The 27,938-nt window shown below is 42.7% G+C and overlaps 1 protein-coding gene across 5 annotated transcripts; it reads left to right on the plus strand.

Moving 5' to 3' along the window:
• The first annotated feature begins 203 nt into the window (after positions 1-203).
• Positions 204-27,847, plus strand: SNX8 (sorting nexin 8). Of its 5 annotated transcripts, none has more exons than XM_083800621.1 (12): positions 204-458; positions 1,885-1,960; positions 12,035-12,225; positions 14,520-14,637; positions 17,496-17,617; positions 17,977-18,057; positions 19,018-19,178; positions 19,589-19,721; positions 20,813-20,881; positions 21,694-21,843; positions 22,247-22,396; positions 23,131-27,847. In XM_083800621.1, exons 3-12 carry the CDS (start codon positions 12,085-12,087, stop codon positions 23,242-23,244), a joined length of 1,239 nt encoding a protein of 412 aa, XP_083656747.1. In that variant the 5' UTR covers positions 204-458; positions 1,885-1,960; positions 12,035-12,084; the 3' UTR covers positions 23,245-27,847. The 5 variants fall into 5 exon arrangements, with proteins under 5 accessions (XP_083656747.1, XP_083656746.1, XP_083656748.1 ...); XM_083800620.1 differs by lacking the exon at positions 204-458 and adding an exon at positions 1,055-1,128; XM_083800619.1 differs by lacking the exons at positions 204-458; positions 1,885-1,960 and adding exons at positions 3,623-4,275; positions 5,075-5,156.
• Positions 27,848-27,938: the final 91 nt, after the last annotated feature.

The raw sequence follows: 27,938 nt of genomic DNA on the forward strand, positions 1-27,938 counted from the left end.
GTCACTTCACCGCATTTCTCAGTCCAACTCTATGCAGACGGCAGCAGCACGCTGAGCCGAAATCCGCCCGCTTTCCCCGCCTTAACACCACACGTTCCCCCCTACAACTCCCCGCCGTGGGCTCGCCCGAAGGCTGGCCGTAGTGCACGGGCGCTACCAAACCCACGACAAAGGGGGAGGAGCGGGGCCGGCGACATCACGTTAGCGCTGAGGGGCGGCGGCACCCCCCCGCGGGGCCGCGTGGTTCGGCCCGCCGGGAGCCGCCACATCAAGCGCGGGCCGCGGCTCGCCTCATGGCGGGTCCCGGTTGGGCGCTGAGGGGAGCCCCGAGGGGACCCCAGGGATCTGTGGGGGCTGAAGGGAGGGCAGAGGCTTGCCGTCTGACCCCCAGTCACCGCCAGGCCCGCTGAGAGTTGAGTACAAAAGCCGTCTTCCAGAGCGGTGTCGGTGCTTACAAGGTCTTGGTGGTTTTTAACGGTGTTTTTCTGTGAGGTAAAAACAGGCAGTCACTGTCCCGCACCGCCTGTGAGGTAAAAAATGGTGCTCGCTGGGCCACACCGCTGCCGTGACGCTGATTAGTGGGAGAAGCCTTCCAGAGGGACGGTGAGCCTGGTTCCACGCAGGCGGTCTGTCAGTGCTGGGGTACGGCCAGAGGGACACAACAGATAGCCCTTTCTAATGGTCTCCTTTCTAATGTTTTCCAGTGATCGGAAGCGTTACCTTGGCTGATCCCAGCGTTTTAGTGTGACTTTTACATTGGTAACATTCTTTTCTCTGACACTGGCTAGCCAAGTGACTGTGACAGCCAAACCCTCATCAATTAAATCATTACTTTCAAGGGCTCTTAGGCTGATGCAAAAATACAGATTTTTTTTTCCCAGCATGCATGTCAGTATAACATACCCAAATTAGTGAAGAGAATCTGAAATTTGTCTTGGATACCATCCTGAAGTTTCAATGAAGGGTTTAGTGCAAAAAGAACAGTGCTTGAGGAATAATAGTTCGTGTGCATTTGCTTCCCAGATGAACACCTGATTATTTTTTTTTGGCCTAGTGCTTACTTTCAAATCATCAAAACATTCCGAACAAGAATGCCAGCAAAGAAGTTTCATGAGAAGAGCAGAACAGGTATTGCAGTTAGTAGTTTGAATTTATAATGCATATTTTATATTGCAGTATCTTTTATATTCTGATAAAATTTTGAGAAGGTATTTAAAAAAAAAGATAAAAAGGAGCTTTGTAATTTATCAGCTAGTCACAAGATGTCACCCTCACTCTATTCAAATGTAATTGGTTGAGTGTGTCACTTCCAAATTTAAGCTATGGGCAATGTTCTTGAATGGAAATGATGACTGGCACTTTGTTACTTCCCCCACCCCGTTATGTCACGGTAGTTGACCAGACATTTTATTTCCTGAGTTGCAAAAGCACTGATGCGTGAAAGTAAAGAGAAAGCTGTTGCTCTTCCTGCCATCACAAGTATATTTTTTCCAAATACGAGGACATACTGTGGTTCAATCTGGGGTCCCAGCTGGATCCTCAAGATTATATGTCCCTTCTAAGTGCATGCATGCAGTCTCTCACCTATGGTTTACCGCTCGTCACGGTTGCCTGTATTGCTGGAAAAGGCAATTTTCCATATTACTTTTCCTGTTTGCAAGCTGTGTACTACTTCTACAATCACTTTGGTAAAATACTGAATTTAAATGCTCAGTCTGACTTTCCTGTCTTTGCATAGTCTGCTATTTGCACTTTCTCTTACTTTACAGCAAATTTTGATTTATCTTCCTTCCTTCCTTCCTTCAATTTCCTTTCTGCTATTGAAAACTTTCAAATCCCTTCAGTCCGTGTGCTGCTATCTCACTGCTATTCTTTGTATTCCAGTCCTTACTCAGCAATGAGGGTGAGTGGAACAACTTTTAAAACCACAGATTTCGTCTGGCAGCTGGAGCTTGTTCCTGTAAGTATTCCACATGCAAAAATCCTAATCAATGGGAAGTTTGGGGTAAGAAGTCCAATGAGAATGACTTCTTGTGTAACACAGTTGTCAAAACGGAAACACTTCACGTATTTTGCTAAGTACAAGTGATCTGAGGATGATGGAGCTGAGAATACTGATTCCTAAACTGAATTTGGAAAGAGTAAGGAAGCTCTAATTTTTAAGATCTGTATGAAATTTTTCCTAATACTGATAGAACATACTCAGAACAACCCATTGCAAGACTGGGGCCTCACGTAGTCCTGTACTTTTGCATTACATTTGTTACCTGGAAGTTGCTGGCACATGCTCGCTCTTTCTTTCTCTAGTGATGATAGTTTCTTTATGCTATAGGTTTTCCAGAAGTTTTCGCTGCATTTACAATAAATATGGAAGAGTTCAATAACTTGTGTTAAGTACAATCTTTATGGCCCTGTTCAAAAATTGTTTCAGCAATTGAATTATTTCTTTCACAGTATTTTTCTTCAAGACTCCTTCCATGGATTGCAAAAGCAATCTTCAGTGTAGAATGTCTTATTTATACCAAATAAATAGTTATGCTATTAGCTTAAGTACAGACCAATCAAAGATCTATAGCTCAATGAGAACATGTTGATTCCTTCATTCATTTTCTCAAAAAATGCTATATAGGGGAAAAAATGTGTAGCGCTTAGTTTTCTGAAGTGCTGAGCCTGCAGAACTCTCCACTCGGCTGCTGTATAAACACGATTTGAAGGGCCTCTCAGCATAAATAATGCCATGCTTTCTTAATTTTATACATGGATTTAGTCTGCACCCATGGTTGTGGGGAAGTAGCACTGAGGGAAGAGGCAGAAGGAAAAGGAGAATCAGTCAAGTCATTCATGTCTTTGTAGCAGCATGAAAAATTTCAAGGGAAAGCATTATGATTGTAGTGACAGCTGAAAAAATTCTGACTATAATTTTCTGTGGTTTAGTTCTCTTTACATATAGTGGAGATAATTGTTTATCTTCCAAATATTTATAAGGAACATTAATTAGTGAATGAATCTAATACTGTGGATGTTAGAAACATAAAGCATTATTATGGCTTGGTAGCGTCTTAATCTGGAGATCCAAAACCTATACAAACTTTTGTGTCTTGCTTGTTTGATGGTGTTTTCAGGAAAAGCACTGCACAAAACATATATCTTATTTTCTACCAGCGTCAGCTGTATCATTCCTGATTAATAGAGCATAGAAGAAGTGGAAAAAAATATTGCTAATTAAATTAGAGGCATTCATGCCTGAAATTCTTATTTTAGGCAGTTTTAGAAAATGTATTTGCATTTCAGATGTTTGAATTTCTATGCTTTCCTGAATAGGACCATGTTTGCTTTTACCGTATCTACTTTTATTAGTGCATTCCTTCTGGTGCACAGTATAAAATGCTTCAATTGCTTTTCCTTTGGAGAATAAAAACAAAAACAAATTTATCTTCAGTAATGCTTCATAAAAATCTAAATGCATCCAAAATGTAAAAAAAATATATATATATTCAGTATAGGAAACATCCCAATTGCTTGACTGAGTTGCAGCAGAAATTAAATGCTGTGGAAAAACTTAAGAAAACACACCAAAAAGTTGTCTTGGTGTATGTTATCTGACTTGCTATGTGGAGCCCAGCCCCCTTTGCTGTATGCCTTCAAGGACAGCCTTATTACCACTGCCACCAATTTATTTCCTCACATAGCACACTGAATTCTGTCTGGAAGTTCACATTCCCATCCACCGCCCTTCTCAGCTTCCAGACGAAAAAAAAAATAATAATTCGATTTTGGAATAAAGCCTGCATTAGGCGTGTGAGCCGATCACTTCTGTAAGACGTCTGAACGACTTAGGATCAACCCCGGCGCGGTTTCGAGGCGCTCCGAGCCCTGCAGCAGCAGCGGGGACAAGCTGCCCCCTCTCTGCGCGCCCGAGCCCCAGCCCGGCGACCTTGAGGCCCGGGACCCGAAGCACACGTTTGAGTTCGGCCTTCTCGGGGCCGTTCCCGTGCCCGGAGGCGCTCGGACGCGCCACAGCCGCAGAAGGAAGGGGCCGGCCCCGGCTCTCCCGCGGGACTCCGGCCGCTGGGAGGCGGCGTGGGCCGCCCCAAACCCCACCGCGGGCGGCCCCCAGCCCCTCTCCCGGCCCCGGCCCCGAGGCGGGAGGCGGCCTCCCCCGGCCGCTCCGCCCGCGCTGCGGAGGAAGGGGAGGGCGGCCGCCGGCCCCCGGCCTCACATGACCGAGGGCTGCCGCGATGGAGGGCGAGCCGCCCGCCGGCACCGCCGCCACAGGTACGGGGCGACGTGGGGCTGCCTCCCGCCGGCACCCGGTGCCCGCCGCCCGGCTCCGGGGACGCCGCTTCTCGCCCCCCCCCACCCCCCGCGGGAGGCTCGGGGCTCCTCGGGAGGGCTCGGGGCTGCTCGCCCCGCCGAAACCTGAGGTAAAAAGGGGCCGCCTTGCCCTCCTCGCCCCCCGGGGGGCGGCTCCGTACCGCTGCTTGCTGGCCGAGCCCCCCTCCCGGGCAGGTTTCGGGCTGAGGGGGCGCCCCGCGGCTTTGCCCTCCGAGTCGCGGCCGCTGTCGGAGGTGCCGGCAGGGCTGGGTTTCGCCTGGTGCATTCGGTGACGCGGTGGGGGCTCGGGGAAGGCTGGCAGGGGCAGACACCGTCCCGGGCGCTGCCTCTCCTCTCCCTGCTGGCCCCAGCCCGAGGAGCGAGGAGCCGCCCGGAGCCGAGCCGGGGCTGGGGTGCCAGCAGCGAAAGGAGCCGTGGGGGGAGCTCGGGGGTGAGTCAGGAAAGAGTAACCGCTAAACTCGCTTAAACTGAGGAAACTTTGAGAGGAAAACGCTTCTCTGAAGTGCTCTTCAAGTGCCTGGAGTTTCACGCTGACGGTTACTGCGTGTTTTGTTTTTTCTCTTTGGAAAGAGAAGCTGGTAGGGGGTCACAGGTGAGTTAATATTTATGTAGGGTAGGGTGATTCGGTTGGATTATATTCAGGATCCAGTATAAGTGTTCTTTTGATAGGCCTCTGACACTCCTGATGCAGATAACGCATTAATAAATAAATAAATTATTTTGGAATATTTCTGTCCAGGACTGATGTAAGATATTGGGATATTGAGCAGCAGCCTTTGTGGAAAAAATGTCCTACTGTATCAAAGAGAGAGCTCACTCAGGTATGTCTATTACGGTTTTACCATCTGCTTCAGGAGCCTTATAGAGATAAAACTGAGCTGTCTTTGAGTGTTTTTGGTCTGATTCACTTCCACGCTAGTGACGGTGCTTCTATAACTGACCTACTCAGCCTTGTTTAGAAAATTCATCTCTCTTTGACAGAGGTTATATTGTGTAAACAGAGACAGCAGCTCATGACCTTAGTGAAATAAAAGTATGCCGTGAAAGGAGGCATCTTTTTAATTTCTAGCATCGTGCTGTGGGTTTGGTGATCTTGGGAATTTGATACTCATACTTTACATTTTCAGAGATCAGCAATTTGTCAGTGAGTATTCTAGTAGGATCTAAATCTCTCGCGTAATACTGAGCATCCTGAAAGGGCCTACTGAGGCGCACCTATAACAGGACACACACATTCTTAATTTCATAAGATTAAAAGTACTTTAACACAAGCAAAAGATAAGATAACATCTAATGTATTAAAATAATTTCTGCTAAGTTACTTGTATTGCTCTTTTTTTTTTTTTTTTGACTCTTGTTCCCCTTTGAGCCTGTTTTGCAATGACTGCAGGGAGCTAATCCAGGTGTGCTGTCTGGAGAGGAAGGGGGGTGTCTCCTTGCCTTCTAGTGGAAAATCTTTAACTGTGTGTGCAGGCAGTGGGGGGGTTTGGTAGGGAACACCGTACTAGTTGCAGATGGTAGAATTTGAACATAACCACTTGGATTGCCCCCAGAACTTCCGAGTTGTAGTAGGTTGGCATGCGTTGATGGAGAGAAATGGGGCAGTTACAGGCATCAAACTGGTACAAAAGGATGGGAGCTTTTCAACAGAACTTGAGATATGAATGACCTTGTTCAGTACACATAAAATGTGTAAAAAGACCATCCGAAGGCTGGACTGGCATGTCATTTTTTAATACTTAACACTTAGGTCAAATTTTTGGCCAGTGTGATTAAGAGGATGAGAAATGTGCAAGGAAGATAAGAAATAAAATAAAGGAAAATTTCTTCTGACAGGGTTTTCTTGGAAAGGGACGTTTGTGGGAACTTGGCAATTTTATAGTTAAGACAAACTGCTGTTGTAAAAGACTTGTGTGGGAATTTAGGTGGAATATAGCTATGTGGCTAACGGCTTTCTGAGAACTACAGTCACAGAAGGAGGCTTCCTGCAGAAGACTTGCATGTATTGTGTCTGAATTTTCACGCTTCCAACCTCTTTGCTAGAGCTGGGTGTGAAGGAGGATAGTTCAGCAGTCTTCCACTGGGAGCAGAAAGCTGTCCTAGTCAGGCTTTGACTTCTGTCTCTGTAGCCTTTGCGAACGTTCCTCGATGGACTTTACTCCCTTAATACTGTTACTTCTTCAGTTCATTGTATAGCCCCATCTCACTTTGTATTTGCTACGGCTTGGGACTGTGGCCGCACAGCTGACTGGCTGATGGAATGTGAAGGAATGTGTTCCTTGTATTCCCAGACTGGGAAATTGCTTAATTAATCACTTGATCTAGCAGCACGGTTAAAAGAGCAGGGCACTAGGTTTAAAGTTAGTTCTGTGTTCTGGCACGCATATCTGTGACATTGTAAGGAGATAACTTGCCTTTTTTCTTCCCTCACTTTCTGCCTGCTGGATGTGATGATGATACTTTGAGAAGCCTATAGCTGCAGGGGAATGCAGAAATGCTAGCATTTTTTTTTTTTAATTATTATTAAATAAAGCGTAGATACTTCACATGAATGCTTTTGAGTTGTAACATTACTTCTCTGCTTCATTGTGGAAAGCGCCAAGTCCTGAATAGCAATATGAAATTTAGCAATCTGAAGGGAAGAAAACCAAACCACCACAAAACAACAGAATCATCCCCACGTCCTCAAAATAGAGGAAAAAACAACCCAGACCAGCCAGCACAGAACACGCATTTGATATGCGTACTGAGAAGGCTGGGGATTTTAAGGAGGAAAGCAAAATGTTAGAACCTGTATTCCAACATCTAGGCTTTTGACAGAGTATATGTTACTTTATCATGTTTTGGTGTTGGATGGTTTGTATTTACAAATGAAATGTTGGGAAGAGGGAAGGCCACAATCACACCATCTCTTAATGAGAGTGAAACTAAGTAAGATAACTTTCCTTGTACCTGTTAAGGAACACAGACCTCTCCTTCGTGTTGAACATAGATCTGTGAATTGCTTTTGTTGGTCAAAGTAGGCTGATTCTTTTACGTTGCTCCTTTCTAAATAATAACAGTGTGGTTTAAAGTTCCTTATAAAATGTTAGTTGCGTACAGTTGTCTCAAAAAGATATCTAATGCCCTTAATAAGAAGAAAGTCCTTTTTTTTTTTTTTGGTGGGACTTCTGTTTTTTTTTTCCTTGTCTTTAGGGGATTTCAAATTATGTTTTTTTATTTTTATTTTTTTTAAAAAAGAGGAAGGGAGTGGACTTGAAGTTGTAGCTGAAGTCTGTGTCAGCTTTTAGAGAAGCTGGTATGGACACTGAAAGGGAGTTCTGGAATTAAGGAGGAATGTGTTTGACAGAACAAGGGGGAAAGGCATTTCCATAATTCCTGAGGCTTTTCATGAGAAGACAGAAAGGAAGGGGAAATGCTGATGAATTATATTTACATTGCTGTAAGAGTATGCCTGGCCCAGCAGCCTTCAGTTTTGCCAGGAGGAAATCTGAGGTATCGGTGTACAAAAATGCATGGTCCTTTTACTCCCCTGCATTTCCTGTGAGTTGGATTACCTCTACTCCGTAAGGCCGTGGCCTGTGATAACGAGGAGGAAATCTTAGTTATTTCTCCTAAAGGCTTTCCTTCCTTTCAGATTCCTTTCTGCTTATAGCAGATCTGCCACAAATGTAATAAGTAATTCTATGGCATCTTCTATATAAGCGTGTCTAATAAATTTAGCGGATTAACACCCAAGTATAATACAGAGTTACGCTTGGCAGCCATCTGTGAAACAGAGATAAACCCTCCAAATGTGGCTGACAGCCTCGGTGGGGAAGGGAGATCTGCTCTGTGATTTGCAAGCTACGCTTCCAGTCCTTGTATTGCCCCTCTCTCCTACGTGTGCCTGTAAAACTCGTGTGCAGCTAATCAGAGACTTGAAATTCCACACATGTATGGCTGTAGAAGTCTTTGAGTGAGGAACCCAGTAACTCTGCAGAGGGCAGGTTGCTGTCCGGTTGTATGTAAGGGAGCCGTGAGCTCAGGGTGCTAACTACAGCTTGAAATGTGTGGCATAAAGTTTTGGTTGTTCCTGGGATAAGTTTCTCAGCTCCTTTCAGTCCAAAGGCTACCTGACTTCTTACCAAAAAATAAAAAAATGATGCAGTGTTTTCACAGTTGTTTTCTTTTATAATAAAACAACAACAAAAAAAACGGGCTATGCTTTGAATGCTTCTTTAAACTTCTATTTCTTGTCTTCTTGCTGCCTGTCTGTTTGCTCATGTGTATTCTTTTTAGCTTTTATTTTAAATTGTTTTCAGTTATACCAGGCTACTTCCTTATGTCTTATTGACAACAGATTGAGAAACTCTACTGTAGCAAAAGGATAGCTTTTACAAAAAGCTGATTAAATTTTATCTGCTTCCCTGTATGGGCATCCATTCCCTACCTCCTTTCTATATTCATTTACCGCTCTATTTATATAAACTTTGTTAGATGATGATCTGAGACCAAAGGGAACGTTTTCAAAATTAGCTGTTCTCAAGGAGCGCGCGTGATGGGAAACATTAAGTGTGTTGTTACAATGCATGTAAATCCTTGTATTGGTTGAACACAGGAGCTCATACCAATGAGTTCACACTATTATCCACCATTCCTGGCCAGGGCTCTCGAGGCTGTTTCTGAATTGACTCTTTAGTAAGTAGAATGAAAGGTGGGCTGATGAATAGTTTAAGGATACATTCTTCTGCGGGGTTAATGTTAATGCCAGAATGGTGTTTTCCAGACCAGGTTAACAGTTCCAAAGTAATCTTACAGTGTTCTCAGACTGGTGTTTGAGGGTGCACGTTCACCCTGACTAGCTGTCTTGTTGATGTGGAAGAGATGATTAGTTAAACAGTAATTATTCAGACTTGTTTGTATGACTTTAGATATTTAGACAAGGTGGGATCTAAAGAAGCTACAGAGTATTTCAGGAAGAGCCGGACGTGTGAAGTGCTGAGAAAAGAAGGTATTTCCTGAAGGTGAAGTTTAGAAAGCAAATTTAGAGAGTAACTTGATGAAAAGTGGCAAAGCATTTCACATGAAAGAAGCAGCATGACTGATTTGATGAAGGAACGTCGAGTCTTGACTAGATCTGTCCGTGGGGCTTCGCTCTGCACTTGTCTTTGGGGTAACGTGGGTTCAGGTCTCTGTAATGAGTAGGAGAGACCTCAACATCGGGGGCTGACAGTTTGGATCATGCGTCAGATTTCAGGAGTTACAGATGAAATACTGAAGGATTCACAGCTCATCCTGTTGGTCTTTTCTCCTGGTACTTACCTTTTCCCACTGGGAGTTTCAGTAGTTCAGATGGTGCCGAGCCCCAGAGCAGGGAGCAGTTTGTGCCATGAAATTCCTGCTTTGTCTGCTGGCCAGCAGGAAAATGGAAAGCAGGGAGAGTGGTGCAGCAGGCAGGAGGAGCGTTGTGCTAGTGCAGGTTGGCACTGCTCTCAGGAAGCAGGTGGGCTGCATTTTGGCTAGCCCCTTTGGGGAGACTGGCTCGCTGTGACTTCCTCTGAGAGATGAGCTGCTGGTTCAGCACCACAGAGGACTGTGGAATTCTGTCAGGGTGTGCGTGTGTGCATGGCAGAAATAACAAAATCTCCCGTGTCACATTGCATCTCATTGATGTGTCTTGAGCAATTAAAACCAAGAATTACAAGGGCGTGCACCCGGAGAACCGCTGCTCTGGGGAGTGAGGCTGCCTTGTGCTCTTCATACTGCTCTCTGTGTGTATTTTTAGGGCTTCCCCTTGGGAGTATGGTTTATTATAACCGTGCTGCACCATCAAGTGTCAGGTGGGAGGATTTTACTACAGGAGAAAATCGTGTAAAGATAGTGTGCTTTATTCTCTGAATTTGGAGTTTTCTTTCCTCCTTTCCTTCTCAGTTCAGCATCTGTCTGAAAAGCGGATACACAGATGTGTGTGTTACCACTTTATCCAGCAGTGTCCCTTGTCAGCGTTGAATTAGCTCACGTTTTCACTACAAATTTCTGGTAATTAACTGGAGCTCTTCAGAAGCTGTTTGTAGGTGGGGTTAATAGGCGATACATTATTCCATTAAAGCAGAGGTGTTAAGACTTGCTTCTCTGAGTCACGTTTGCAGGAATCTGGAGCCTGATGAGACATGTGGGATAAGGTCATTTGTCCTGGATTAGGTTTGGTTTCCTTAAGCCATTTACAAAACAAAGGCTGCAGCTGTCTATCTGAGGGATTGGAGGTTGCCTCCCCATTTTCCAGGGCCTTTAGCACATGAAGGAACAGGTGGGAAATCCTTATCAGGAGGTCAGGGCTGTCAAGGTAAGGTTATGAATCTGTATCTTCCGGAGTGAACTTCTTACCAACCTTTTGAACTATGTATCAAGTCTCACAGGAAAACTTCTTGCTTCTGTAGTGCTACTGTCTTTTTGTGATATCAAAATTTTAGATGTGTTTAAGAAGGGCTGTAACTTTGACACACTTGCAAGGAGGGGATGGTTAATACTGCTCAGCTTTTCTAGGTGGGTTTTCATCAGTGGATACAACTTGTTTTGTAAAAGAACTTGCTCACAGTATCCCTTTTAAACAGATGTATGCGGAGAGGAAGCAACCCCTCTGTTCCAGACCCAGGTATGGGTTGAACAGATTCCAGGGTTATAGCCACATTTTTCACCCTGTTGCTGGCTTTTCATATGTGTAAGATGGGTGGAAAAAGTGATAGCTTTGGAAAAACAGGGTAAGCTGTGTTTGCAGTCACACAACATGTAGTTATGAAGTCAAGTTCAGATAGTGGGCTTGGGTCAGTCATTAAGAGAGCATTCCAAATCATCCTCTTTTCCCCTTCTTTGGCGTAGTCTGCCTTCCAGGGCCATGCTCTTAGAGCCGTCTTTATTCACTTTTGCATCTTGCTGAGAATTAGTTAGGATTTATGTCTGTCCAAAGCTATCAAGCTATAGCTGAATTCACTGTAAAAACCAAAACCAAACCACAACAAAATAACCCTATCCTGTTTATTTTTTAGCTACAAGCAGTAGAATCAATGTATTTGGAAGCTATTTCCTGAGCTAGCTGTGATGGAGTAAACTGTCTTGTTGGTAGACATTACTAGGATCCTTGTTCTCCTGCTATGGAACTTAACGTATTGACATAGTAAATTACCACAAATCATGCATGCTCTAGCATACTGTCATACACTTTAATATAATTATGTCAAGCAAAGTGTCTCTTTCCTTTGTAATGGCCTGTGAAATTAATGTATTAGATTTCTGCAGTGCAGTAAAATAGCACATTTTCTTCACTTCCATGAGTTGTTATAGGCAGGATCCAAAAGTGCTGAGCTAGGGTTTCGTTCATTTTGGCAGATCCTGCTGTGGTGGGAGCTGGACAGACAGGAAATGCAGGCCTCCTAGCTGATTCACGGAACAAATTTGGCCTGTGATTCTTCTTTTGCTTCGTGGAGATGGCTTTCTGACTCGGTGTAATTGGTAGCGCTCCTGGGTGTAGCGAAGAGGGAGGTTCCAGTGTCTCGAACGTGTGGGAAGTAGCATAGCCTCCTGGGGGAGGAGTGGCTTCGGTGCTCTTCTGGTCATGTTGCACCACTGCAGGAGCACCGAGGGAAGAGAATATTTTAAGGCTCCTTCTTTCAGTTTATCTTTGCAGGGTCTACTGGACTGTTTTTCCCTTTTTGTCTTTTAGATTTGGCAAAGCCTCCAGTAAATGAACCGAGGGAACCGGAACAATTTCTAATGCAGGCGCCCCAGGGAAATCCACTGCTGCTTTCCCACACCCTCCAAGAGCTATTGAGCAAGGATAGTGTGCAGGTGGAGCTTATACCTGAGAAGAAGGGCCTTTTTCTGAAACATGTGGAATATGAGGTTTCCAGCAAGGTAATGTGAACAAGCAATGCTCTTAGTGAGAATGTGCCTTCTCAGGAATGTCCACGCAGTTGCTTTTGGCAAAGTCTCGTCTGATTTGATAGGCGTGTTGGGTGATGCTGGTTTCGAGTAGGCCGGTTGTATTGATTTGCTTTAAATGCACCAGCCCAGTGCTTTCTTGACCTATGTTTTGGCAGTATGATAGATCTTGTAGCTGAGGTCTGATGTGTAGTCGGCTAGTTCTGCAAAGTGAGTGGATACCTTAGGAGTGCTAACCCACCTGAGCTCTCTAGAAAAGCAGATGTATAGCATAAATGGAATGATTCCGTAACGGATTGGTGTCTGCTACTGCATATCTCAGACTACTTAGAGCTTGTGAAGAAATCATATTGGCAGTGCTAAACTGCAATCCTTTATAAACAGAAAAGGTACTGCAAATCCTTCCGCAGAGTCTAGGCCGCTTCCAAAGTACTTGCCCTAATCCTGACCTCAAGGTTCTGCTCTTGGTATCAGTGAAGACTGAAGGTGATGTATCTTTTCTTATTTATGGAACAGCCAGTGAAATAGCTCTCCAGGATCTTCTGTATGTTTTTTCAAGAAAGAAATTGGTTCTATTCAAAATGGACCATGAGCAATTTGCAGCTCCCAGGCCACCAAAGCACCAGTTAGTGAGTAGCACTCAAACCATTGTGGTCACCGTTGTCAATATTCAGCATCACGTTTGGGTCCTTTACCTGCAGAGACGGCTGGGGCTTTAGGCTGATGTCTGTAAGTTGCTCAAAGACTGTTGTGTGGGGGAAAAGGGCAGACAGGGAATGTTTCTGTGGGTTCCTTAGGGCTCTGGTTCTGCCTGCAATATCAAGACACTGGACTGAGACCCTGGTGGTCTCTCTAGGTATTGAATTTAGGAAGAAACCGTTGCCAGTTCCTTTCCGTTGCTGTCATCCCTCTCAGTTCTAGCTGTAGAACTATGCTTCTGGGAGAAGAAACAGCTTGGCTTTGCACTTTGTCTAAGATCTGTAACACAAATCAGCATCAGGTTTCAAATCAGACGGGGAGGCCCTAAGGGCTGTAGCCGTTGTGCTCCAGTTATAGGTCTCCTTGCTTTATTTCTGAAAATTCATAGCAGCAGAGTAAGGGGTGCGTGATGTGCAATGCAAAAGTAGTGAGAATGCATATAGTCATATGTAGTCTTTCTTACTAGCTGTTCAGTAGATCAATGTGTAGTAGTAGTGGTTGTTTTTTGGTTTTTGCTTTTATTTTTAATTATTTTTAAAGGACTTTTACCTCTCAATTATCTCCTTGTAGTTGCCACTTAACTCCTTTTGGAATGAATACCCAGTTTCCTTGGTCTGTTCTACATACTGATCTGAGAAAGGCAGAGTTAAAGGCTAAGGTTTTAATGGATCTTTAAATGTTTGTTTATAGATCTAGCATCAAGGTCTCTTTTTGTCTTATGAGGTTCACTTAAAAGGTCAGTCATTTGGGCTAATACTTAACGTGATCTAAATTTGTTTTGCCACCTCTGGATCTGAAGCTGATTTAAGGAAAGTTCCCAAGAGCTAGAGCAGGCACTTGCAGTACTTCAAGAAAGGAGCTCTTTAGGGCCCTTGAGTAATGGCACTAGTTCTAAGTGTTCTGTCTAATTTGAAAGAACAGGGAGTTTGAGGGAGTGGGAGTGCGGAACCACTACAGATTTAGATATGTTTGCCATTTTTTAGGAAACTACTTCTCCTTTCCATTTCCTCTTGTGTGTGAATGGAGTGTGGCATACACTTTTACCTGAAATCTTACTCTCATAAGAACATAAGAACGTTACCTCTATTCATAATGGAAGGGTGGCTGCATTTAGAGACTTCTCTCCCTCTTTCCCATCACAAGACCTCTAAAAATAAGGAATATTTTATTTCTGCAGCCTCTTTGTGAGCTCTTCTCTTCTCTTCTCTTCTCTTCTCTTCTCTTCTCTTCTCTTCTCTTCTCTTCTCTTCTCTTCTCTTCTCTTCTCTTCTCTTCTCTTCTCTTCTCTTCTCTTCTCTTCTCTTCTCTTCTCTTCTCTTCTCTTCTCTTCTCTTCTCTTCTCTTCTCTTCTCTTCTCTTCTCTTCTCTTCTCTTCTCTTCTCTTCTCTTCTCTTCTCTTCTCTTCTCTTCTCTTCTCTTCTCTTCTCTTCTCTTCTCTTCTCTTCTCTTCTCTTCTCTTCTCTTCTCTTCTCTTCTCTTCTCTGCAGCTGATGGTAGAAAATTAATGGAAATGCTGCTGATTGTCCAGCCTGTGTATTGATTTTTTTAAATTTTTTCCTCTATTGTAGAGATTCAAATGCTCGGTCTACAGGAGATATAATGACTTTGTGGTGTTCCATGAGATGCTGCTGCAGAAGTTCCCGTATCGCATGGTGCCAGCACTACCACCCAAGAGGATGCTGGGAGGTAAATTTGGGTCACTCTTTTGTCTGGAGGGGTTGCAGTGCGGGTGTGATCAAGATGAAACCAATGAAAATAAATACTTGAAAGAATTGAATGTCCTTGCTTCTGCTTGGCTCAGAAAACAATTCTGAGAATTTAATGCATGATTTGGAGCTGTGAATTATTGCTGTCCCAGAAGTCTTTATAGGTAACACAATCAAAAATTTCAGTGTGTGTGTGTCTTTTTTTTTTTTTTCCCCCGTACATCTTGGTATCTAATAACCTTTCTGGTAAGATTCAAGGAGTAATTCTACAAAAAAGCATGGCAGAGTTGTGGCTATCACATTTTTAGGAAAATAGGTTATGATGATCATGTGTGCTTTGTGATGATCATATGATCTTTTGTAGAATTGCTACCGTGCTGTTGAACAACTCGAGTATGTAGCGCAGCGTGCTGTTTTGTGAGGTGCTCAGAATAGGAAAGGTTAGTGGAAATACCATTGTTTTTCTGGAGTGAGAGAAGACTAAACATAAAAAAAAAAAATAAAATACATTATAAGGCTTTAGACTGCAGAGAAACTTATTGTGTAAAAACAACAGCCAGTATGTAGGATAACCAGAAATGAAAAACTGAGGCTGGAATGTCAGTTCACTCAAGTATATTGTAGCTATTAGAACAGAAGCCAACGAAGTATCCCAAGACTGAAAGCATGTTGAAGTTCATTCTGCTACAGTTTTCAATAATCAAAAATACTGGCATTGTTTTAAAACTTTTATTATTTAAAATGATGCATATCTGTATAAAATTCTATCTTGTTTTATGCTTTATCTGTGGAAGAAAAAGCTTTTCACTGGTTTGTCTCCTGCCCGTGCTGCTAAGCTTGTTTCAAAAAATAATTGATTTCAGTCAAGGAGTCTGTGTATTGCTACAATAAAAAGGAACTGGTAAACAGTGAACAGAGCAGGGTTTATAGCGAACCAGAACAAGGCAAAATAATACTATTGAAAAGCTTCAATGGTCATATTTTTTTATGATGGAATGCGAATTGTAAAGACCTTTCTTTTGAGGTTGCGAAAACCAGTCTGTTGAATTTGGCCTGATTCAGTATTCTCAGCCAGAATTTCCAGAATTTCCACTTCATGCAACACCTGTGAGCAAAGTGACCTTCTCTGATTTATCTTGGTGGAGAGAGGATGCTTGAAAGAAGTTTCCAATACATATGCTTTGTCAGTTGCTTATTTCCTGGCGTTTCTGATGTGTTGATACTTCTGTGCGTTCACTGGTGCGTTTCTTCCCATACATATCAAATGTTTAAAAAAAAAAATCTGGCAGGATTTGTTCCCAAACTGCGCTAGTAGTACAGTCCTAACATAGTCCAAAACTGCGTGGAGGCAGAGAGTGGTGATTGCCTTTAGTCCAGTTACTCTGTATATAGAAAAGCTGTGTAAGTGGTGTTAAATAGAAACTGCAAACAGGAAAAAGGAAATGGAATGGATAGTTCTTGTTTCTGAGTATGTTAATGTTCTGATAAATGGAACTGTACAGCACAGTATTTGACAGATCAGTGTAGATGTGTGACTCTTGCATGTTCCTTAGTCCCACTGCCCGATGGATAAAGCTGTGTGACTTGTACGCTCCTGTAGTAAGTTACTCTCTTACCTCCGTGTTGGTGTAACATGGTCTTGGTAAAACACGGCATAACATCTGTCTGTCAGATGAAGGAGGGTTGATAGTCTGCTCTGCTCATTTTGGAGGATGGCAGCAAACTGGGACAGATCATGTAGGAAGTGAGTGGATGACTTCTGAAATCTCCGTGTAGGCTAAAGTACGAACAAACCACAATCAAGATGTGGAACACTAATGAATGAAAAAATAATTTGATGATCACCTTACTAAAGATAATTATAGAGACTTCCTGCAGCCTGTAAACTCCCAGCTTAAACGTGAAGGCACCTTTTGTAAATTTTAGGTATCCATTTGCCTGTGCGTTCTTTTAATTTCAGTTCTGCTACTTCCTGTTCCTTCAGATTTATTTTGATATATTTTTCCACTTTTCCTGAAAAGATGCTAGCATCTCTGATTTACTGCTTTGCAGCAGTATCACCTGATTGAACCTCTTTGCTGCTTCAGGAAGAAAGATGAGCTGAACTTCTTTTAGTTTAATAAGTAAAGACTTTGGGTGGATGTACTGCAGACTGTGATGCCGATAGATCTTCAGAGTACTTTCAGAAGTCTGGCATGAAAAAGATGGGTGCTGATATTGATGAAGCAACTGGATAAAAACACAACAACAACACAACTTTATTCTCCCCCTACCCACAAAATGTCTAAAAGTGCAGAGGAGGCACATTTGAGGGTGAAACACACTGAAGCTACCTTTTCAGAATAGTGAGCAAGAACTATAATCATCTGTGGGATGATCAGTTTGAAACTGGCAAGTGGTGGTGTGATTTGCATTGCAGTAGCACCCAGGAGTCCCAAACAAAATGAGATCTCCTTTGGAGGCCACCTACAGAATTCATTCAGAGGACTAAAGATATTTGCGTCCCCACAGTTTCTAAGCAGAGGGTTCAGATCTTAGGCTCAGTTGTTTGTCCTGCTTACTTGACCCGTCCTGTGGAAATCCACCCAGGGATATAAGTACAGGATTTCGGTAAGATGTAAAGAACCACTTGAAGGAATTGTTGTCCTGGTGGTCAGTCTAAAAGATGTTTTTCAGAGAGCCAACGGAGTGCCGGTGACCATTCTTTGGTTTTGTTGAAGTGCTTTAGCAAGGTTTATAAGTGTAAGGAAATTATTGGACTGAGTGCTTTCTTTTTTCTCTTTCTGAGCAGCTGTAATATGTGGTCTATTAATTGAAGTTTAATGTTCCTTCCTGTAGCCGACCGAGAATTCATAGAATCAAGAAGGAGAGCTCTGAAGCGCTTTATAAACCTGGTGGCTCGACATCCTCCTTTCTCAGAAGATGTGCTCTTGAAGCTCTTTCTGTCGTTCAGCGGCTCAGTGAGTACTTGTTAGTGATAGTCTGAGTTTGCACACCTTCCCGTAACTGCTTTCCTGGGCACAGAGTTCAGAATTGCTTTTGACTTACACATTGTTGCTCCCCGTGACAAGGAACATTTTCTCTCAATAGATATTTCTGCAGCTGGAAAGGGGAATGTAATTTCATTTGATGCCAGGATTTTGAAAATGGTAGCTGTTCTTAGGGGAATACGTGTTACGATTTCCCTTGAACTAAACCTAACCTGGATAAAGCTGTATCTGCTAAATTGTGCCTTACTATGATAATATGAGAGAACCGTGTGAACTGCCTGTGTTTCATTTAGTTTTTGCATGTTCGTTTGATTCTGTCTCTTCTTTAGGACGTACAGAATAAACTAAGAGAGTTGGTCCAGGGAGTGGGAGATGAATTTATGACCTGCAGATTAGCTACCCAGGCCAAGGTATGTATATGTATTGCTTGCAACATAGAATTCGGATTTAAATGGCTCTTTCCTCTGGGTAAATGAGTTACAGCCTTTGTTTGGTGATAGAGACCTTAGGTAGGGGAGAGTTTCCAGAGTTTGAAAGACTTTTAAACTTGTAATTTTTATAGAAAGTATATTTGACTCTTAAAGACCTGATATTTCTAGCTAAGTAGTGGTTCATGAACATGAGAAAGATTAAAGAGTGAATCCTGCTCAGAATGTGTTTCTTACTAATTAATTGTATTTGCATACCAAACAAATGAGCATACCACACCATTTAAAAGCTAATATCTAGATTGATATCTTCCACGTGTGTTCATGTCATTGTTCTTTATTTTTCTCCCTGTGGGAGAGTAATTTGGATTGTTTTAGAGAAGTCAGAAGTTCTGCATTTATCTGCTTATCTTAGTGATTAGTGCTGCGGCAGATTTTAAGCATACATTTACTTTGCTCATTGAGCAATTTTAGATTGAGTTGTTGTTCAGGTTCCTGCACTGCTAGCAGAAGATTTTGCAATCGGAGCTTAATTCAGGCTCTTACCGGTGATGCACAGGTCAAAAAGAGCTTAGCTGAACTTTCAGTACGTGCTTGACTTTGCAATACTGGCAGTTAAGTAGCTTCAGATCAGAACCTGTGGGCTTGAAACCTCACAAACCCCATTTTAAATTCATAGTAGAGTTGCAGATTTTGCCAACTCTGTCTGCACCCTGTATTTGAACCTCCTTCTACCTCTGAAAGTTAGGGGTGTTTGTATGACGTCTGACTTGGAGATCTGAATTGCAAAGCTGATCTCTTCAGGGTTGCTGCAGGGTGGAGAGAGAAGGAGAGTGCAGAAAAGAAGTCTGTCTCTCTGCTGACTATATGATGTGCCTAAAATTAAGATATGGGAGTATGCGTCTGATACATCCACTAGTAATGTCTCTTGCACTTCTTCAGGACTTCCTTCCAGCTGACATACAGGCCCAGTTTGCTGCCAGCAGGGAACTCATCAGAAATATTTACAATAGCTTTTACAAGCTTCGGGACCGTGCAGAGAGGATAGCTTCTCGAGCCATTGATAATGCCTCAGATCTCCTCATATTTGGAAAGGAGCTAAGGTAGGTTGGGAGAAAGAAGATTTGCCAATGTGAACATATCTGCTGTTGCTTCATAACTGAAAACTGTTGTGAGGTTTACTTGCAAATGGTCTGGTAAGAATGGGTATTTCAATGCATGCTGTAGGTTATTACCAAGTTTTCCTACTGCAAAAGACGAAAACGCGTGCTTTCCTCTAGGGTTGCATTCCATAGACCAACAAAAATAAAGTGCAATATTTTGACGTTAAGGTACTGACCATGTTACCTCTTCCCCCAGTATATTCACAGCACTGCTTCTGTGGCTGTGCAGTAGTAGCTCTGCACTGTGACCTGTTTAGACATTTGAAACTCTGAACTGCTTTCTGCAAATTAGTGCATGTGCTTGGTGGAGTTTGTCTCCTAGTTTTAAACATTAATTTCTGTTCTCCTAGTGCTTTAGGCTCAGACACTACACCGCTTCCTTCCTGGGCTGCGTTGAATAATAGCACATGGGGGACTCTGAAACAAGCCTTGAAGGGTCTGTCTGTTGAATTTGCACTTCTGGCAGATAAGGCTGTGCAGCAGGTGAGTTATTTATTTATTTTTAACTTTTTGTAAAACGAGGAGGGTGCATTGGTGTCTCTAGTTTCATCTTGAATCACAGTTTCTGTGGGGGTAGGCACTTAAAAAGTTTAAGAGGGACATAGTAATCCAAAGGTGCATCCTCAGCCACCAGCCTGCTTGTTCATGCTTGAATGAAAAACCTGGACTGTGTTTAAATGGGGAAAAATATAATGGGCAAAGGGGTGGAGAGAAAGGCCTGCTTTTTTTTTTTTCCTTTTAAATGGTTATCGGACAAGTTAAGTTGTACTGCTCCACTGAGCTGTCCAAAAACCCTGCGTTCTCTTATTTACCTGCTGCAGAGAATCCAGAAGAATTTCTGAATCAAGTTTTGACATTCACGTTACTTAAACACTACATGAAAGTCATTCAGACAGAAGTGTCATATTCCTGTGTAAGCGTACAGCGTGATAATGGCTGTTAGAATGATGTGACATCGTGACAGTCTGGGAAGCAAAAATAATAGTTTTGTCTTCTTCTCATCTCCTTGTGTTAAAATACTTAGTGTGCTTTTATAGATCTGTTGGACTGGTTCTTTTTTTCTGCAGTTTATGCTCCAGAGAGCTCTATTGATATAGGAAGAAAAGGCAGTATTTAGAAAAAGGTGGAAAAAATAAAGTGGTGAAACTTAGCTTGGTGTCTCATTTGTGCTTTCTGGTGCATGAACTATTATGGGGAACATGCAGGTATTTATAGATTAATGGATTAGTTATCTCGTAAGAAGGAAAGATGAAAGATTGGAGAAGTCTGCAAAAGCAAGAAATTCGAGGCAGAGAAAGCTGAAAGGACTGACACATGCAGGACTGTGAAACTAACTCCTCTTGTTATAATGATCAGTCAATTGGAAAAGCTGTTCCTGCTCCAGTCAGATCTTTGTTCTGCAGACTAAAGACTAAATGCCACTGTGACATCTGAAAGATTTTTGATGCAGTTGTGTAACCGTTGATATGCCCTGGGGAATACTGTGGAGGGCCTGCATGGTGTAAGGATGTGAAGAGCTGTGATGTTGGTTCTTGCCAGGCTTACATAAAATGTACTTTTTCCTTGTTTTCTAGGGTAAACAGGAAGAGAATGATGTGGTGGAGAAGCTGAACCTTTTCCTGGATTTACTCCAGTCCTATAAAGTGAGCTCTGCTGTTCTTCTGCCAATGAAAAAGTTGTTTAGAACAAGCTTGTGCTTCTTAGAGGGTGTAACGCCAGCTAGATGGAAAACTGTGAGGCCAGTTCAGAGGCACACTGGGCATCTGGCAGAGGGAGGGGAGTGGCTGTTGGCCTTAGCTCTGTAGCCTTACTGATCAGCTATTCTTGTGATGAGATCTTGCCAAATGGCAAACCCTGCAAGAAATTCAGAAATACGACTGCTTGAATTACATGGATCAGCTAACCATTTTCCAGATTTAGCTGCTTTTGAGTCAAAACAGTGAATTAAATGGCTACTGCTAGGCTCATGGAGACAGTTCACGAGTTCAGTCACAAATGAAAGCATTTCTGTTGATATTAATCTCACAGTCAAATGCACTTTTTAGAAGCACCTAGCGAAACTGTGCTTGGCAGCCGCTCCTGACATTCCCAGGCCTGGACTGAAATAGAAGGGCACTGGCAATCTATTACTATGACTAATTGCCAGCACTTAATATTGAGAAGGTCACAGAAGATAAGTGGCCTGATAAGATCCAAAACGTTGGCTGAAGTGATGCTCCAGATTGCTTGGACCCGTACCACTGAGCTTAAGTGGCAGTTCAGTTTCTTGAATTCCCATCTGACAACATTTTTTTGACCCTCTTGAAAACAGAAACAAAAATCCGCAGCGGAGAAATTACAAAGCGTGATGATGTGTTTATGTTCCTGATGTACTTGGCTTGCCTCTGCCTGCTGTCCCTTAGCACTCTGCCTGGTTCCCACTAAGTACCTGGTTTTGTTCCTTTTTCCTGTGAAGGACCTATGTGAAAGGCATGAGAAGGGGGTGTTGCACAAGCACCAGCGAGCATTGCATAAGTACAGCATGATGAAGAAGCAGATGATGAGTGCCACAGTGCAGAACAAAGAACCAGAATCAGTGGAGCAATTGGAGTCTCGGATTGTGGAGGTAGGGCAGATACCTGTGAGAGCAAATGGTGGTAGTGGACTGCTGTAATGACACCACTATGCCGCTCAGTCATATCTGCAGAAAGCCATTAGACATGGTAACTCGTACTTCGGGTAATTTGAGATACCTGCTGTGCTTCAAGGAAAATGTATTTGTTTTCCTCTATACTTCTTACTGGCTCTCTGGCAACATGTCATTTGCAGGAGGTGGGGAAAGCAGCAGTCTGCGCGATGGAAAGTGCAGTTGCTGTCCTATCAAATGGGTCCAGGCGCTGCTTTTTTAGGTTCTTGTTAGGTGTTTGAATTGCCAGAGTGGTGAGGAATGCTGTTTTCTCCTGCTGCAAGTGAACCTCCTTGGCACTGTCTTCCTGGCATTGTATTTCACTGAATTCCTCTTCTTTCAGCAAGAAAACGCTATCCTAACTATGGAGCTGCGGAATTACTTTTCTTTGTATTGCCTGCATCAGGAAACACAGCTCATCCACATCTATCTGCCTCTCACCTCTCACATCCTGGGGGCCTTTGTCAACTCCCAGATCCAGGGTCACAAAGAGGTGAGTTCTCCTGGCCTGCGCTCTCTTTCCCAAAATATGAATGAGAATTTTGAACTGATTTATTTTCTCCTGCGGGTCTTCCTCCTCTAAGCATCTGTCCAGCTCAGATCTTTTAAAACTTCTTAATAAGTTACCTAAGATATTTCCAATAGGGAGTGAGGATCAAGGCTAGCCCTTCACCCTTTTAAAAGACTGCATCTTCTTATAGCAAGTTTTTTGTTGTTTTCTTTTTTTCTTTTCTCATCTGTGTGTGGCTTTACCCAGAAGGTAAAAACCCAACTGTTAAATAACTAGCAATTCTGTAATGAATGATGTGTGCTTGCTAAATGAATCTGTTTTTTTGCTGTGCTACACAGGAATTATATGACAAAGAAGAACTTCCTTGTTTGCTCTTTAAATCTGAGCTCCCTTTTGTAAATCCCTAAATATGACCTTCAACATTCCCCATGCACAGACTTTGTTGCGTTCGTTGTTTTAGAAAAGTTTTTACAAGTGCAGTTTGTTCCTTTCCTTCAGTGAAGGAATTTGACCAAAGTATGGGAAGCTTCCCCTCCGTCTCTGCTCAGTCAGTGGGGCAGTCTAAAAGGGGCAGTCTGGGTCCGCTGGACTTCTCCAAAGTGCTTCAGGAAATTTGTGTTGTGGTTTTGAGTATCCTGAAATTGCTGCTAAAATACAGTGTGGTGAGATACTAACCTATTCTTGTTGTCTGTTTTCTCTCCCTTTTTTCCCCATAGATGAGTAAAGTTTGGAATGAGTTGAAGCCGAAGTTGAGCTGTCTCTTCGTGGGATCTAGCAATATGCCAACTCCACCATTGTCACCTCCAGAGGGAAACTTCTTCTCCAATTAATATTCTGAGCATCTAGCATGGAGCAAGAAGTGCAATCAAGGGAGGGGTGGGACCTCTACCTCCAGATGTTAGAATGGATCCTCCAAACAGCTTTTTTTTTTTTATAAATACTGCTGCTTTGAGCTGCTCTCTGATTTAGACAGACTGGATGTGGGGCAGAACATACAGTCGTAAAGACAGTCTCTTAATTTTGAAATGCTCTGGGGCAGAGCTGATTTTTGTTATCCAAAAGACACTCATTACAGGGTCAGGATGTGACACGGTGCAGTGAGGGCTGCAGCGTTACTGCTGCTGCCTCTGCGTCTTGTACTAACAGCCCTCCAATGATGTTTATCTGCACACATGCGGACAAACTTCTAAAAGTACTGAGATGAACAGGATATCTGAAGCACTTGCTTACAGAAGGGTGGATTGCTGTTTAAGCTTGGGAGGGCTTGTGTTAGAGGCATATGTGCATAAGGAAAGCTGAAAGCCATCCCATTGATAGTTGTCTGGATTTGATTTCTTACTGATAGGCTTTAGAGAGAAAAAACAACAACAACAACAAAAAACACATGAACAAAGTGGTTGGATTCCTTAACCCAGCTGGGCAGAGGTCAGTGCCGCTGTGACACAGCAGTTTTCCCAATGTATGTCAGTGTTGATTCAGTTCGTGGTTGCAGGGCAGCCTAGGGACTTGCTCACATTTTTCAGTTTGGGGCCAAAGATGACTGGGTTCAGGAACTCAGAGGAGTTTGCCTGGCATAAATGAGAAAAGAATTGAATGAAACACTCCTTAATTGTAAACCACTCCTATTACACAAGCAGAACAGCTACAGGGTAGCTTGTTTGTTTTCTTCTGGAGGTTCTGACATCTATCTGCTGAGTAGCTGTTCAGGGCTATTGGAGAGCTGCTGACCCAATGGCTGGTGTTTCCTCTGGTCTAGTATCAGATGAAGTATCCTGTTAACACCAGTTACACCAGTAGGCTGGGACGCAATGTTGATGAAATTGATTAGCAAAAATCAGTATTGATCAGGATATTACTGTCTTTTCTGGCTCTGGATAGCATTGGTGTGTGAAGAAAAGACAACTGAAGTGACAGTTCTTTATCTCTAAAAAGAGCACGGCCCTCGGTAATGTTTTTTTTTTTTTCCTGACTGTGATAAAGGGACTAAACATTTTCCATGTCTCACTTTGTATCTCCAGTGACTTTCCCTCATGAGGGAAATGGCAGGGGGGAGAAGAACTTGCATGTCATGTTACCGTAGAGGAAATTGTGCATATCCTCTAGAGAAACTGATAAGTGAAGAAACTGCAAACGTGTGCAACAAAACTCTACACAAATAGGACTCCCCTGAACCTACCTTCTGTGGGACCAAATGAGGTGTCAAAGGGGAATTTGAGAGTTGGCATCTTAGCGTTTTCTTTGAGTGGGTAAAGAGGAAGCTTGTTAACAGGGATGAACGCTTGCTGTTAAACTGGAACCGTTACAGTATTTTCCCTTTTGGGGGTACTTTCAGTAGTAGGAAATATATTTAAATCACTTAAATCCTGTAATCACAAAAGCTTCTTTTTTTCTCTTTTGTTTAGAAAATTAAATGCAACATGAAGATCTTCCTAGACCAGGTGGAAATTATGGGTTAGTTTCTTCCTTTAGGAGTAAGATAATAAGCTATTTGCCCAGATTCATGAGACAAGCGTATCCACTATATACAGCCCTCCCCCCGATACGTGGTAAAGTGCACTTAATGTGCGTGGAATTTCTTGGGTGCTGAGCCTTAAGAAGTGTGTAGGATGCCTGGTTTAACAACCTTGCTCAGAATACACTATTGAGCTTTTTATAGCAATTCAAATGTTAACTCTCTTCCGAGTCTTTCCTCCTACGTACTGGCCTTGTCCGTTGAGGCACTGACTGCAAATGGCTGTGACAGATCTGATTCTCTCTCCTGAAGATTCCCAAAGTGATGTGGAAGAGCTTCTGTTCATAAGCCAGAGCAAACTGCCTGGGGAGGGAAATGTTTCTGCAGTGTAATAACAAATGAGACATTGTCTCAAGAATGGCACAATTTTTTTGTGTGTTGTTTTGTTTTCCTGCTTGACATTGCCTTGACTAGGAAGATTGTTTGTGGTTAAAAGTGCAAAGAGCATTTTAATGTATTTTTGGATGCTCTTCATTCCTACCATCTATAGGAGGTGCTGGCTGGATAGAGACTGTGACTTGCTTTGTCTTAGTACACATCCTTCTTTATTAAGGTTTGTTTCATTGATGTGAACAGTCAAATTGAGAAAATCTGTATGTTTTGGAGGAAGATCTGATGTTTTCCATGTTTCTTGTTTGGCTGGGATGGATGACCAGGGTATGTTCCGTGGGCTAGTACTTCGTAAGTTCTGAATGAAACGTTGCACTTCTCACAGTTAGAAAAAGAAGTTGCAATTTCAGACTTAAGAAAAACAAAACATAAACACAAAAACAAAGAGTCGGGCTTTAGACTAAATAACTTATCTTTCCTGTTCTCCTTCTTTAATTCAAAAATTCTGTAATTCAAATGCACAGACTGCTATCCATGTGCATAGAGCACATGACCTGTAAAAAACTGGAATTACGTTGATTTGAGAAAACACCCACTCCTCCACTGTCAGCCCTTGCCTCTTCGAGGACAACAGTTTTGGGGTGGGATTTTCTTGTTTTGCTTTTTTTTTCCCAGTCTGTTCACCAAGTGTTTTGAGAACATAGGCCTAATATTCTCAAAGTTGATACAGCTAATGGCACTTTCAGCATTTATTTCATACAGGACTGTCAAGCTTCTGTCTCACTCCTAAACAATGCACACTGTTTCATGCAACCCTTTGTTTGCAAACCTTGCCTCTGGGAGACTGGTCAGTGTGCAACTAGCAGTATCATGTTTACCTCAGTAGGTGAGGGATTTCCTTGCTGTACTTGCCCTGTTCAGTTTAGGGATGTGTCAGACTTGCGGAGAGCAGCATCAAGTACGGCTTCCTTGCTCTAGAGGAATGTAGCAGGGAATCGATCGAGTTATTTTCAGTTCTCTATCTATCCTAGTTTACAATGTAGGGGAGCCAGTGCTCGTTACCTCTATGCTATTGCCCTCTGCAGCAAGCAGTTCAGCTATATACAGGGGAGAGAACAAGACTTAAGTTGTTGGTCCCGTTGCTGGTAGAAGGGTAGATTGCAATAAACACTAAGCAACCCATAAGCCTAACTGAAGAGCGTGTGCTGCCTAGCCAAGAACTGATAAATGTACAATGTAGCGCCAAAGAGTTAATGTGCCTTCTTGGATGGAAGCTTTCTGTGTAGCGCTTGAACTCATGGTGACTTCCTTGTGTTTAAAATAACGAGAGAAGGCCTCCATTTTTTTTCTGTCAGTGTCTCTGTCAAATATCATGGAGATACCAGGGTAGTAAACAGTGGAGAGCCTGAAAAATGTCTGTATCAAAAGGGCTATTTGTTTTGGTCACTCTTAAGGTCACCTCTGCTCTAAGCTGTGAAGTGGCAATATACAGGCTTTTTGACTGATACCATGTGTTGAAAAGCTTCCCAACCTGTTAGATTTACAGTACAGCTTTGGTCTTTGCTTCTTTCCCTCTCCTTCCATCTTCCTTGAACTTTGCTCCTTGTAACACATTTTCAACAGTGCCTTGCTGCATTCCAGTGCTTTTACTCTTCTACTTTGATCATGCAAGGGTGTAATTCCTGGAATTTGTTAGAGGCTAATTCACAATCTTCAATTTCTGCTGTTCCTAGAATACAAGGAGCACCAGCTGGGGATGGAATCAGTCTCCACAGCTGCAGCAGGAACAATAAATAGTCACTACTTTTTGACATGAGGTAAAATTCAGTGCTGGTGGAAGTATTTTCGTAAAAGGATTGAATTGACCTGAGAATAGGGGATAGCAAATACAAGTGCAGGCCTGAGCCACACTTGTTCTTTTCCTACCTAAATTCCTGGAGGAATAGAAAGTAATTTGCTCCCCCTTGACCATGCAATTCACAGTTTCCACCAGGAAATAAATCAAGGGAACATAACAGGTATCAGCTGCCAGTCACTCCCTTTCCTACTGTGCAGTAAGGTTTTACATCCTGTTACGAGCAGCTTATACCCTTGTGCTTATTTTCTCTCCTCTGCTTGCCTCTAGCCATTCTCTCCACTAGAACAGTCAGAAACCCTTACTGCTACGTCAGAAGCAGAGGTATCAAAAACTCCGTAAATAAGTCATTGTGCAGCACAAAAGGAAAGGTAAGAGTATAAGATGTTAACTCTTATCCTTTAAGTCTGACCTGTGGCTTATTGAGCATATGAAGAAGGGCATTTTTGAGTGGTATAAATTATTCAGGACTGCTGGAGGGAGATGAGAAGAAACAATCTTGTTCAGAGGGTATGAATTCTGCCTGCCTGGAATATCCTGTATCTTTGCTTTGCTCAAATAGCCTTATGTATGAAGCACTTTATCCAAATGCAGGAATTAAAGAACTATTACTACAGCTGGTAGACTGGAAATGTTTACAGATCCTATATTACATTCCAAGATTCTATCTGTAAGTGTTATATGTGTTTGTAAAAGTGTTTAAAAGAAAAAAAAAAAAAGACCTTGTATGAAGTTACAGATGTGATGTGTTATTTCTAGCAGTTTGATTGAATCTTTCACTCCCCACCATGCCGAGCTGGGCTGAACAGGTCACCTGCTGCTGGCAT

This window comes from Anser anser (assembly GCF_964211835.1).
Source record: "Anser anser genome assembly, chromosome: 15".
NCBI lineage: Eukaryota > Metazoa > Chordata > Aves > Anseriformes > Anatidae > Anser > Anser anser.